Source organism: Pleurodeles waltl, chromosome 4_1, assembly GCF_031143425.1.
Source record: "Pleurodeles waltl isolate 20211129_DDA chromosome 4_1, aPleWal1.hap1.20221129, whole genome shotgun sequence".
NCBI lineage: Eukaryota > Metazoa > Chordata > Amphibia > Caudata > Salamandridae > Pleurodeles > Pleurodeles waltl.
The window spans coordinates 201,331,402-201,343,828 of record NC_090442.1 but is presented as its reverse complement, the minus strand read 5'-3'; the positions used below and the strand labels follow the sequence as shown (position 1 = coordinate 201,343,828).

General features: G+C 46.7%; 1 protein-coding gene across 5 annotated transcripts in view; it reads right to left on the bottom strand.

The window, feature by feature from the left end:
• Nucleotides 1–12,427, bottom strand: part of KDM5A (lysine demethylase 5A) — a 610,286-nt gene that overhangs the window by 427,416 nt on the left and 170,443 nt on the right. For all 5 annotated transcript variants that reach the window (XR_011202239.1, XM_069228130.1, XM_069228132.1 and 2 more), the window contains one exon: nt 2,384–2,565. Coding sequence is in view for 4 of the 5 variants with exons in the window: in XM_069228130.1 (XP_069084231.1) it covers nt 2,384–2,565 (182 nt within the window). In the remaining variant the exon portion in view is untranslated. The remainder of the gene's footprint in view (nt 1–2,383; nt 2,566–12,427) is intronic.

The following is a 12,427-nucleotide window of genomic DNA, read 5'->3' as shown; positions in this document are numbered from 1 at the left end:
TTGTCCTGGGGCAGGCATCTCCATTAGCTGGGGTGCCTTGGGGCACTGTAACAGGAGGCCTGAGCTCACCGCCAGGGGGAGGTCTGAAGCACCTCCACCTAGTGCAGGCTTTGTTTCTGGCCACCGAGAGCACAAAGGCCCTCAACCCCATGGGGTCAGAAACTTGTCTGCTGGTGGCAGGCTGGCAAAGACCAGTCAGCCCTACACTAGAGGACTGGGTAAAAAACAGGGGGTATCTCTAAGATGCCCACTGTGTGCTTTTTAGAAAGATTCCAACACTGGCATCATGGTGGGTTTAATGCGCTGAGAAGTTTTATACCAAACTTTCCAGTATTCAGTGAAGCTATTATGGAGCTGTGGAGTTCGTAATGACAACTCCCAGACCATATACTCAATATGGCGACACTACACTTACAATGTCTAAGAATGGACTTAGACACTGTAGGGATATATTGCTCAGGCAGCCATGCCCTCACCTGTGGAGTAGTGACCCTGCCTTAGGGCTGTAAGGACTGCTACGGGGTGACCTACCTATGCCATAGGCAATGTTTTGTGGGCATTGCACCCTGAGAGGGGTTCCATGTCGACTCTGCCTTTTTCTCCCCACCAACACAAGCAATCTGCAATGGCGGTGTGCATTTGTTTGGAGAGGGGGGTCCCTTAGGGTGGCACAACACATGCTGCATCCCTTAGGGACCCTCCCTGGCCACAGGGCCCTTGGAACCACTGGTACCTTTTACGAGGGACTTATCTGTGTGCCAGAGGTGTGCCAATTGTGGAGACAATGGTACAGTTATAGAAAAAGAACACTGGTGCTGGGGCCTGGTTAGCAGGATCCCAGCACACTCTCAGTCAAGACAGCATCAATATTATGCAAAAACTGGGGTGGGCGTAACTGCAAAAAGTACCAGTTTCCTACACCAACACCTGCCTTCCATAAGCGTCACACTGCTTGGCTTTCTGGCCAGGTGTGCTAAAAGAAACCCAGAATTTGGAGTGGTTATCTCAATCAATCAACTCGCAGGGATTAGTCTTGGAGAATGTTGGGTTATTAAGTTCTAGTTGATGCTTCCTAGGCAATGGCTTAGGAGGAGAAAAGCTTCACCCAAACCCGAAGGATGCAATGACAGATGCTCTCACTGAAAGACCGCAAAGACTTCACCTGTTCCCCGATATGTCTCACCTACAAAAAGACCATAAGACTTCAAGCAACTATCACTATATCAACATGAAGCGCAGGAAAAATGCTCTTCGGTAGGGGAATCATACTGGGGAAATAAAACTATACTGTGAGTTTACAGGTAGCCAATCCTGGCCTGTAGCAAAGTGGCACTAAGCCTATGCTGTCTAATGGTAAGTGCCTCCTTCGCAGCACCAAGTTACCTGCAAGTTTCCTTCTGTGTCATTTGAAAGCCTTTCTTTGAAGGAGTATTCATCATAAATACATGCGGTTAAAGTCTCTTCAAAGCTCTGGAGTGGAAGAGTGATAGCGATGCACAAAGTGAAGTTTGTGGATGCTCTGCAGGTATTTGCTTCAAAGTCCTTAAGTGCCTGAGACCAGAGGAGTAGTTTTCTCAGTTTGTCTCAGATAAGCGATATAGTAATGAGTGGAAGGCATGAATTAAATTCAACACTGTTAATTACTTCAGCCATATTTCAGATTATACATGTTTTGCCAACCAAGCAACGTCAAACAGGAACTAGCTGTATACAAAGCAGCCTTGGCCCTCGTCAAATGGGAACAGTCTCACCCAAACTCCAGGCCAGGACTCCTCTGAATGGGAACACAGACAATCCAAGACCAGTTTTGGTCTAGTCAGGTCTGATCAGTGAGTTGTAGCGTCAGTCCTGTTGGACACTGAGCACGGAACTTAAATTTGTATGTTGCACAGTGGAAAACAAAAAAGTGCTGAATGAATGACTGAATTAATCTCAGCCACTCAGGGCTGATGGGAGAAACCAGCAAAGGTAACAAGCAAGAAGGGTTATGGGGCACAAGGTGGACGGTTAAGGGGTGGAAATGGAGGTGGTCACTTGTCGAACAGTTGTTAGCAAACTTGCGGTCTTGAGTATCTGGCTTGATATTCTAGTTTTCTAGGTAAGACTTTGAGGCATGAAGTGAGGCCAACTTCTAAGGTTTTGGGAATTGTAGGAGGAAACTATTATATGAGGTATGCAAACCACTGACTTGACTGGCTTCATTAGATGTATGACCTGCAGAAAGGATTGTAGGGGTAGGTTCAAAACATGGGATGATACAGAAAACTTCTAGCATGTGCATATTCAGAAAAAGACTGCCAGTACAACAACAATAAATTGAATAAAATAAAACGAATTGTTTTTTTAAATAAAAGCATTCAAAGAATACATGCTGCACACCTACCGAAGGCACTTGTTCTGCATGGGGCAGGGGCAGAGATCCATTGGATGGTAAAGGCAAACAAGGCTGTCAGGACTACAGGGGCAGGTAAGAGCGGAGAGAAAACACGTAGTTCTGCAAGCAAAACACTGCCGCTCGTCATCAGGAACTAGCTCAAATACCTCCTCTTCTGTCATCACCACACCCTGGAACAGAAGCAAACCTCATTAATGCATATGCTATGAAATAAACATAACAAAAAATTTAAGCATTTATACTTTTTAGACTAACTCCAGTAAAACTAGTCAATATGTCTGCAAATTGGAAACTCTGCTGCATTTTCCTTACGTATGGAAAATCTCACTTACCCAGTGTACATCTGTTCGTGGCATGAGACGCTGCAGATTCACATGCTGTGCATTATCCTGCCATCTAGTGTTGGGCTTGGAGTGTTACAAGTTGTTTTTCTTCGAAGAAGTCTTTTTGAGTCATGAGACCGAGGGACTCCTCCCTTTCGGCTCCATTGCGCATGGGCGTCGACTCCATCTTAGATTGTTTTCCCAGCAGAGGGTGAGGTAGGAGTTGTGTATATAGTAAAGGTGCCCATGCAATAGAGTAAGTATGTATGTACATAATGTGTATAAAACTAGTAAGTATTTACAAAATTTACAAATTTACAGGTTTTATTCAACTTATAACGGCTACAGGCTCCCGGGGAGGTGGGAGGGCGCATGTGAATCTGCAGCGTCTCATGCCACGAACAGATGTACACTGGGTAAGTGACATTTTCCGTTCGATGGCATGTGTAGCTGCAGATACACATACTGTGCATAGACTAGTAAGGAAAATGTCACTTACCCAGTGTACATCTGTTCGTGGCATTAGTCGCTGCAGATTCACATGCTGTGCACAGTCCGCCGTCTGGTGTTGGGCTCGGAGTGTTACAAGTTGTTTTTCTTTGAAGAAGTCTTTTCGAGTCACGAGACCGAGGGACTCCTCCCACTTCGGTTCCATTGCGCATGGGTGTCGACTCCATCTTAGATTGTTTTCCCCGCAGAGGGTGAGGTAGGAGTTGTGTATGCTAATAATAGTGCCCATGCAATGGAATGAATACGTATGTACAAAATGAAGGTTTAATGTAATATATTTACAAATGTACAAATGTTCAAGATGTACTTCCAAACGGCTACAGGCTTCCGGGGAGGCGGGTGGGCGCATGTGAATCTGCAGCGACTAATGCCACGAACAGATGTACACTGGGTAAGTGACATTTTCCGTTCGGTGGCATGTGTAGCTGCAGATACACATGCTGTGCATAGACTAGTAAGCAGTTATCTCCCCAAAAGCGGTGGTTCAGCCTGTAGGAGTGGAAGTAGTTTGAAATAAAGTTCTTAGTACAGCTTGACCTACTGTGGCTTGCTGTACAGATAACACATCTACACAGTAGTGCTTAGTAAATGTATGAGGCGTAGACCATGTTGCTGCCTTACATATTTCGTTCATTGGAATATTTCCTAGAAAGGCCATGGTAGCCCCTTTCTTTCTGGTTGAGTGTGCCTTTGGTGTAATAGGCAGCTCTCTCTTTGCTTTAAGATAGCAGGTTTGGATGCACCTAACTATCCATCTGGCAATACCTTGTTTTGAAATTGGATTTCCTGTATGAGGTTTTTGAAAGGCAATAAATAGTTGTTTTGTCTTCCTAATTAGTTTTGTTCTGTCAATGTAGTACATTAGTGCTCTCTTGATGTCTAATGTATGTAGTGCTCTTTCAGCTATTGAATCTGGCTGTGGGAAGAACACTGGTAATTCTACTGTTTGATTTAAGTGGAACGGTGAGATAACCTTTGGTAAGAATTTTGGATTTGTTCTTAGAACTACCTTATTCTTGTGTATTTGAATAAATGGTTCTTGTATGGTAAACGCCTGAATTTCACTTACTCTTCTTAGAGATGTGATGGCAATGAGAAACGCAACTTTCCACGTTAAGTATTGCATTTCACAAGAATGCATGGGTTCGAAAGGTGGACCCATGAGCCTTGTTAAGACAATGTTGAGGTTCCATGAAGGAACAGGTGGTGTCCTTGGTGGTATAATTCTCTTTAGGCCTTCCATAAACGCTTTAATGACAGGTATTCTAAATAGGGAAGTTGAATGAGTAATCTGCAGGTAAGCAGATATTGCGGTGAGATGTATCTTTATGGAAGAGAAAGCTAGATTGGATTTTTGCAAATGTAGTAAATATCCTACTACATCTTTTGGAGATGCATGCAATGGTTGAATTTGATTATTATGGCAGTAACAAACAAATCTTTTCCATTTACTTGCATAGCAATGTCTAATGGAAGGTTTTCTAGCTTGTTTTATGACCGCCATACACTCTTGTGTGAGGTCTAAGTGTCCAAATTCTAGGATTTCAGGAGCCAAATTGCTAGATTCAGCGATGCTGGGTTTGGATGCCTGATCTGTTGTTTGTGTTGTGTTAACAGATCTGGTCTGTTGGGTAGTTTGACATGAGGTACTACTGACAGGTCTAGTAGTGTCGTATACCAAGGTTGTCTTGCCCATGTTGGTGCTATTAGTATGAGTTTGAGTTTGTTTTGACTCAATCTGTTTACTAGATATGGAAGGAGAGGGAGAGGGGGGAAAAGCGTACGCAAATATCCCTGACCAATTCATCCATAGAGCATTGCCTTGGGATTGCTGGTGTGGGTACCTGGATGCGAAGTTTTGGCATTTTGCGTTTTCTTTTGTTGCAAATAGATCTATTTGAGGTGTTCCCCAAATTAGAAAGTAAGTGTTCAGTATTTGGGGGTGAATTTCCCATTCGTGGACTTGTTGGTGACCCTGAGAGAGATTGTCTGCTAGCTGGTTCTGGATCCCTGGAATAAATTGTGCTATTAGGCGAATGTGGTTGTGAATTGCCCAATGCCATATTTTTTGTGTTAGGAGACACAACTGTGTCGAGTGTGTCCCCCCTGTTTGTTTAAATAATACATTGTCGTCATGTTGTCTGTTTTGACAAGAATGTATTTGTGGGTTATCATGGGTTGGAATGCTTTCAACGCTAGAAATACTGCTAACAGTTCTAAGTGATTTATGTGAAACTTTCTTTGATGTATGTCCCATTGTCCTTGGATGCTGTGTTGATTGAGGTGTGCTCCCCACCCTGTCATGGAAGCATCCGTTGTTATAACGTATCTTGGCACAGGGTCTTGGAAAGGCCGCCCTTTGTTTAAATTTGTACTGTTGCACCATAGAAGCGAGATGTATGTTTGGCGGTCTATCAACACCAGATCTAGAAGTTGACCCTGTGCATGTGACCATTGTGATGCTAGGCATTGTTGTAAGGGCCGCATGTGCAATCTTGCGTTTGGGACAATGGCTATGCATGAGGACATCATGCCTAGGAGTTTTAATACCATTTTTGCATGTATCTTTTGTGTTGGATACATGGCCTGTATCACCATGTGAAATGTTCGAACCCTTTGTGGACTTGGAGTGGCTATCCCTTTTGTTGTGTTGATTGTCGCTCCTAAGTATTGCTGTGTTTGGCACGGCAAAAGGTGTGACTTTGCATAGTTGATGGAGAAACCCAGCTTGTGAAGGGTCTGTATGACATACTTTGTGTGACGTGAACATCTTGTTAGCGTGTTTGTCTTGATTAACCAGTCGTCTAAGTAAGGGAACACGTGTATTTGCTGCCTTCTGATATGTGCAGCTACTACTGCTAGGCATTTTGTAAAGACTCTTGGCGCAGTTGTTATCCCGAATGGTAACACCTTGAATTGGTAATGTATTCCTTTGAATACGAACCTTAGGTATTTCCTGTGTGAAGGATGTATTGGTATGTGGAAATACGCATCCTTTAGGTCTAATGTTGTCATGTAGTGTTGCTGTTTGAGCAGTGGGATTACGTCTTGTAATGTGACCATGTGAAAGTGGTCTGACTTGATGTAGGTATTTAGTATTCTGAGATCTAGTATTGGTCTCAGAGTTTTGTCCTTCTTTGGTATTAGAAAGTACAGTGAGTAAACCCCTGTGTTTTTCTGTGGGCTTGGTACTAGTTCTATTGCGTCCTTTTGTAGTAATGCTTGAATTTCTAGTCCTAGAAGATCTATATGCTGTTTTGACATATTGTGTGTTTTCGGTGGGACGTTTGGAGGGAATGTGTGAAATTCTATGCAATAACCATGTTGGATAATTGCTAAGACCCAAGTGTCTGTCGTTATTTCTTCCCAAGATTTGTAGAATTGGCTTAGTCTTCCCCCCACTGGTGTTGTGTGATGGGGTTGTGTGACTTTTGAGTCACTGTTTATTTTGAGGGGTTTTGGGACCTTGAAATTTTCCCCGACTTCTTGGGAATTGGCCTCCTCTATATTGCCCCCGAAAACCTCCCCTTTGAAATTGACCCTGGTAGGTAGGTGGTCTTGTTTGTGAAGTGTTGGTTTCTGTGGGTTGACTCCGAAACCCTCCCCTAAAAGGTGTCCTCCGAAATGTGCCTCTGGTCTGCGGGGAGTAGAGCGCGCCCATGGCTTTGGCTGTATCGGTGTCCTTTTTTAGTTTTTCAATGGCAGTGTCCACCTCCGGCCCAAACAATTGCTGTTCATTAAACGGCATATTGAGCACAGCCTGTTGGATTTCAGGTTTGAACCCAGATGTGCGCAGCCATGCGTGCCTCCTTATTGTGACTGCAGTGTTTATTGTCCTTGCAGCTGTATTTGCTGCATCCATGGAAGACCGTATCTGATTGTTCGAGATACTTTGTCCCTCTTCCACCACCTGTTGCGCTCGTTTTTGGAACTCTTTGGGTAGGTGTTCGCTGAAATGTTGCATTTCATCCCAATGAGCCCTGTCGTATCTCGCTAAGAGTGACTGCGAATTGGCGATACGCCACTGATTTGCTGCTTGTGCTGCAACCCTTTTTCCAGCTGCATCAAATTTGCGGCTCTCCTTGTCCGGAGGTGGTGCGTCGCCTGATGTATGCGAGTTGGCTCTCTTACGAGCTGCCCCCACAACTACAGAGTCCGGTGTCAGCTGTGTTGTAATAAATATAGGGTCTGTTGGTGGTGCCTTATATTTTTTCTCCACCCTTGGAGTTATGGCTCTGCCTTTAACTGGCTCCTGAAATATTTGTTTCGCGTGCCTTAGCATTCCTGGGAGCATGGGAAGGCTTTGGTAATGGCTATGGGTGGAGGAGAGGGTGTTAAAGAGGAAGTCGTCCTCGATAGGTTCTGAATGTAGTGATACATTATGGAATTCGGCTGCCCTAGCGACCACCTGTGCATATGATGTACTGTCCTCAGGTGGTGACGGTTTAGTTGGGTACGACTCTGGGCTATTGTCCGATACTGGAGCGTCGTAGAGGTCCCATGCATCTGGATCATCCTGGCTCATTGTGGTATGAGCTGGTGAGTGTGTTAATGGTGGAGTTTGTGCCGGTGATGCATGAGTTGATGGTGGTGGAGAGGGTGGTGGAGTTACCTTCTTTACCACCTTTGTTTGTGGTTGCTTGTCTCCTTGTTGGAAATCAAGTTTCCTTTTCCTTTTGATTGGGGGAAGAGTGCTGATCTTCCCTGTATCTTTTTGAATAAAGAGCCGCTTTTGCGTGTGATCTGGCTCTATTGTTTGTAATTCCTCCTCAAATCTGTGTTTTTTTTTAGTTGCGAGGACAGTCCTTGTTCCTCTGAGTAGGAACCAGTTTTCGGTTCGGTTGCCGGATGTTTCGGCACCGAAACCGTGTCTCTGGATTTTTTCGGCTCCGACAAGATCTTTTTTCTTTTCAGCGTCGTGCCCTCTCGGTGCCGACCAACTTCGGTGCCGCTGTCTCGGTGCCGAATTTTTTCTGCCCCACTCTCTCGGTCCCAAGATTGCTGCGTGCCTGTATCTCGACCGGAGTCGGATGACTTCGACACCAGCTCGCCCTTTTTCGGTGCCGATGGACGGTCACCTACTTTTCGGGTTAAGCCATGGCCTGTTGGCGGTGGCGTCCCCTGGGCTTTGTCAGTGTTTTCGTGAGCTTTTTGTTTCGACGTCTTACTCACGGTTGGCGTTTCTTCGACGTCGAATTCTTCAGAATCCGACTCGTGGATGGAGAAAGTTTCTTCTTCCTCCTCCTCGAACCGTTGTTGTCCTGTCGGCGTGGACGCCATCTGCAACCTCCTGGCTCTTCGGTCTCTGAGCATTTTTCTCGACCGAAATGCGCGACAGGCTTCGCACGTATCCTCCTTGTGCTCGGGGACAGGCACAAGTTACAGACCAAATGTTGATCCGTATAAGGATATTTATTATGGCATTTAGGACAGAATCGGAACGGGGTCCGTTCCATCAGTCTCGAAGTTGCACGCGGTCGGGCCGACCAGGCCCCGACGGGGGATCGAAATTACCCCGAAGGGCTACCGGAGCTCTTCAAGATTCGGTGTCGATTTGTTCTAACTAACCCGATACCGAACGAAACAATACCGACAAATTTTTCAGAGATTCTGACTAACTTTCAGACCCGAAACACGGAGCGAAAAGGAACACGTCCGAACCCGATGGCGGAAAAAAAACAATCTAAGATGGAGTCGACGCCCATGCGCAATGGAACCGAAGTGGGAGGAGTCCCTCGATCTCGTGACTCGAAAAGACTTCTTCAAAGAAAAACAACTTGTAACACTCCGAGCCCAACACCAGACGGCGGACTGTGCACAGCATGTGTATCTGCAGCTACACATGCCACCGAACACAGTAATCTCCCCAAAAGCGGTGGCTTAGCCTGTAGGAGTTGAAGTTGTCTGAAATAATGTTCGTAATACAAGGGGGGGGTCCCAAAAAAAATACACCCTCAGCGGCACAGGGCCGACCGGGTGCAATGGGTAAACAGGGCGTTGGGTTTGCAATAGATTTCAATGGAGGGACCCGGGGATCACCCAGACACTGCAGGCAAGGCACAGGGGGGCTTCTCAGGCCAGCCACCAACTGGGCAAGGGTGAGGGCCGCCTACTGGTCACTGCTGCACCGGTGGTTGGTTCTTCACGGGCCTGGGGCTGGGGGTGCAGTGCTTCTTCCAGGCGTCGGATTTCTTCGCCCCGGGCATTCGCGGTCAGGGGGGTCCTTGGGATTCCCTCTGCAGGCGTCGTCGTGGGGGAGCAGAGAGGTTGGCCCAGGGTGGACATGTCGTCAGAGTTACCTGGGGATCCTCTCTGGGTCGTTGGTTTCTCTGGACACGGGCCAGGGGCGCCGGGTGCAGAGTGGTGGGGACTCGCGCTTCTGGAGTGAGGTGAGAGTCCCTTTAAAAGATGGTTTCTTCTTCCTTGGTTGGACAGGTCTGCTGTCCAAGGGAGTTTCTTGGTCCTTTGTAGCTGCAGGGCAGTCCTCTGAGTCAGCAGAGGTCGCTGGGCCAGCAGGATGCTTCGCTGGTGCAGGTTCTCTGAAGTTGGAGACAGGCCGGTAAGGCTGGGGCCAAAGCAATTGTCGGCTTCCTTCTTCTCTGCTGGGTTTTTCAGCTAGGCAATCCTTCTTTGTAGGTCGTTAGGAATCAGATTTCCTAGGTTCAGGGTCGCTCATAAATACTACATTTAGGGGGGTGTTAGGGCTGGAGACATATTGGGCCAGTAAAAATGGCTGACAAGCCTATTTCATGTTTTGTCTTTCCCAGATGCCCAGACAGGGGGATGCCATGGGCCAAAGTGAGAATAAACTCCCTAAACGGTTGAGGAACTATCACTCTCCTGACCAGATTTGGGGTCCCTTGGCACTCTGTATAGAGGAGTCCGTCTTCCCAATAGATGTTGTGGGAGCCTCTCACAGCTCCCTTTTCCTGTGCAGCTGCTTGCTGCTTCAGGCTTTCAAGAGTGGGACCGGTCCTCTGTCCCTGGCACAGCTGGTCCATTGAGGGGCTTCCTGGGCCCAGGAGCACTACCTGATAGGAATCCAACTCCATGGACTCAGCTCCCTCAGAGGATAAGATAACATAGTCAGCACTGGTGACTGGATAGGTTTGTCCAGTCAGATACTGTCCCGGGGAAACCAGTTTTTCTGTCACCATGGTGACACTGGCACCTCTATGCCTCAGGGATCCTACCTTAGTTCCAATTATCAAGGTGTCCATGCAGTTTAGAGTTGAAATATCAGGCCTTTTTGGGATCAAAGTTTTTACCCTTGTACCCATGTGTAGATTGTGAAGAGGCTCGGGCCCACCCTCCTGAGCAGGTTTTTGGGGCCCTTAAGAGGACTCTTCATGTTTATCTTTAGGTGTCTCATCACCCTTACCCTGTGAGGGTTTGTAACTCTATTCCTTGTATCCTTACACTTACCAGTAAACAATTCCCAAAGGAGAGCTCCCCACTGAGAGTTTTTCAATTTTCTGGTTCCACTAGCCCTCTCAAAAGCTGTGACCCATTTCTTGATGTCATCACCTTCGTCATACGTGGAGACAATCCCTTTGGGGATTTTAAGGGTATCAGAATGCTCTCTGTCCCTAGATGTTATATTGCTGCCACCATTAATGGGTCTTATTCCTATGTGTGCTCTCTTCCTTTCTATAGCCAGGAGCAGTCTCTACAAGGCTAATCTTTTGGCCATCCTTGCTAAAAGGAGGTCCTTTTCATTGAGGCTCCCCTCAATGTTCCCAGAGGAACTGGACTCCAATGTGGGAGACCTAGATTCAGTGAGCACGATCCTTGGAGACAGGGACCTTGGGGCCAAGTCTTACCTAGTGGTTGGGAGAGGTGAGTTCCACCTCCTGATCCCTAACTTGTTCCACACTCGAGGGGAGGTCTTCCTCCTCAGCAGAATGTTCTTTTGTACACTCTGCCAAGCGATCCTGGAGCTTCACCTTGGTAGTGCTGGAACTAGTTTTATGTTCTTCAGTCTGCAGAGGGACCTTAACTCTCTCATCCCAAGATGGAGGCAAGGGGTGAGGTTGAGCTCCACAACAATGTCCTCTGAGCTGCTCATTATGTTGCTAAAGTTGGGGATTACATTTAGGAACTAACAACTACTTCTAGTTACTAACCCCTAACTTCTAATAACTTGTAAATCTAAAAAGAAATGCTAAAGGGGAATTAACCACATGATATTCTTGCTGAGGACCCTGGTGTAGGAAGTTGGCTCTGTATGCACTATTTCAAAGTAAGGAATAGTATGCACAGAGTCCAAGGGTTCCCCTTAGAGGTAAGATAGTGGCAAAAAGAGATAATACTAATGCTCTATTTTGTGGTAGTGTGGCCGAGCAGTAGGCTTATCAAAGGAGTAGTGTTAAGCATTTGTTGTACACACACAGGCAATAAATGAGGCACACACACTCAGAGACAATTCCAGGGCAATAAGTTTTTGTATAGAAAAATATATTTTCTTAGTTTATTTTAAGAACAACAGGTTCAAATTTCACATGTAATACTTCAAATGAAAGGTATTGCAGGTAGGTACTTTAGGAACTTTGAATAATCAAAATAGCATATATACGTTTCACATAAATCACATATAGCTATTTTAAAACTAGACACTTAGTGCAATTTTCAACAGTTCCTAGGGGGAGTAAGAGTTTGTTAGTTTTTGCAGGTAAGTAAACCACCTACGGGGTTCAAGTTTGGGTCCAAGGTAGCCCACCGTTGGGGGTTCAGAGCAACCCCAAAGTTACCACACCAGCAGCTCAGGGCCGGGCAGATGCAGAGGTCAAAGTGGTGCCCAAAACGCATAGGCTTCAATGGAGAAGTGGGTGCCCCGGTTCCAGTCTGCCAGCAGGTAAGTACCCGCGTCTTCGGAGGGCAGACCAGGGGGGTTTTTTGGGCACCGGGGGGAGGACACAAGTCAGCACAGAAAGTACACCCTCAGCAGCACGGGGGCGGCCGGGTGCAGTGTGCAAACACGCGTCGGGTTTTCAATAGGTTTCAATGGGAGACCAAGGGGTCTCTTCGGCGATGCAGGCAGGCAAGGGGGGGCTCCTCGGGGTAGCCACCACCTGGGCAAGGGAGAGGGCCTCCTGGGGGTCACTCCTGCAATGGAGTTCGGATCCTTCAGGTCCTGGGGGCTGCGGGTGCAGAGTCTTTACCAGGCGTCGGGATATGAGGAACAGGCAGTCGCGGTCAG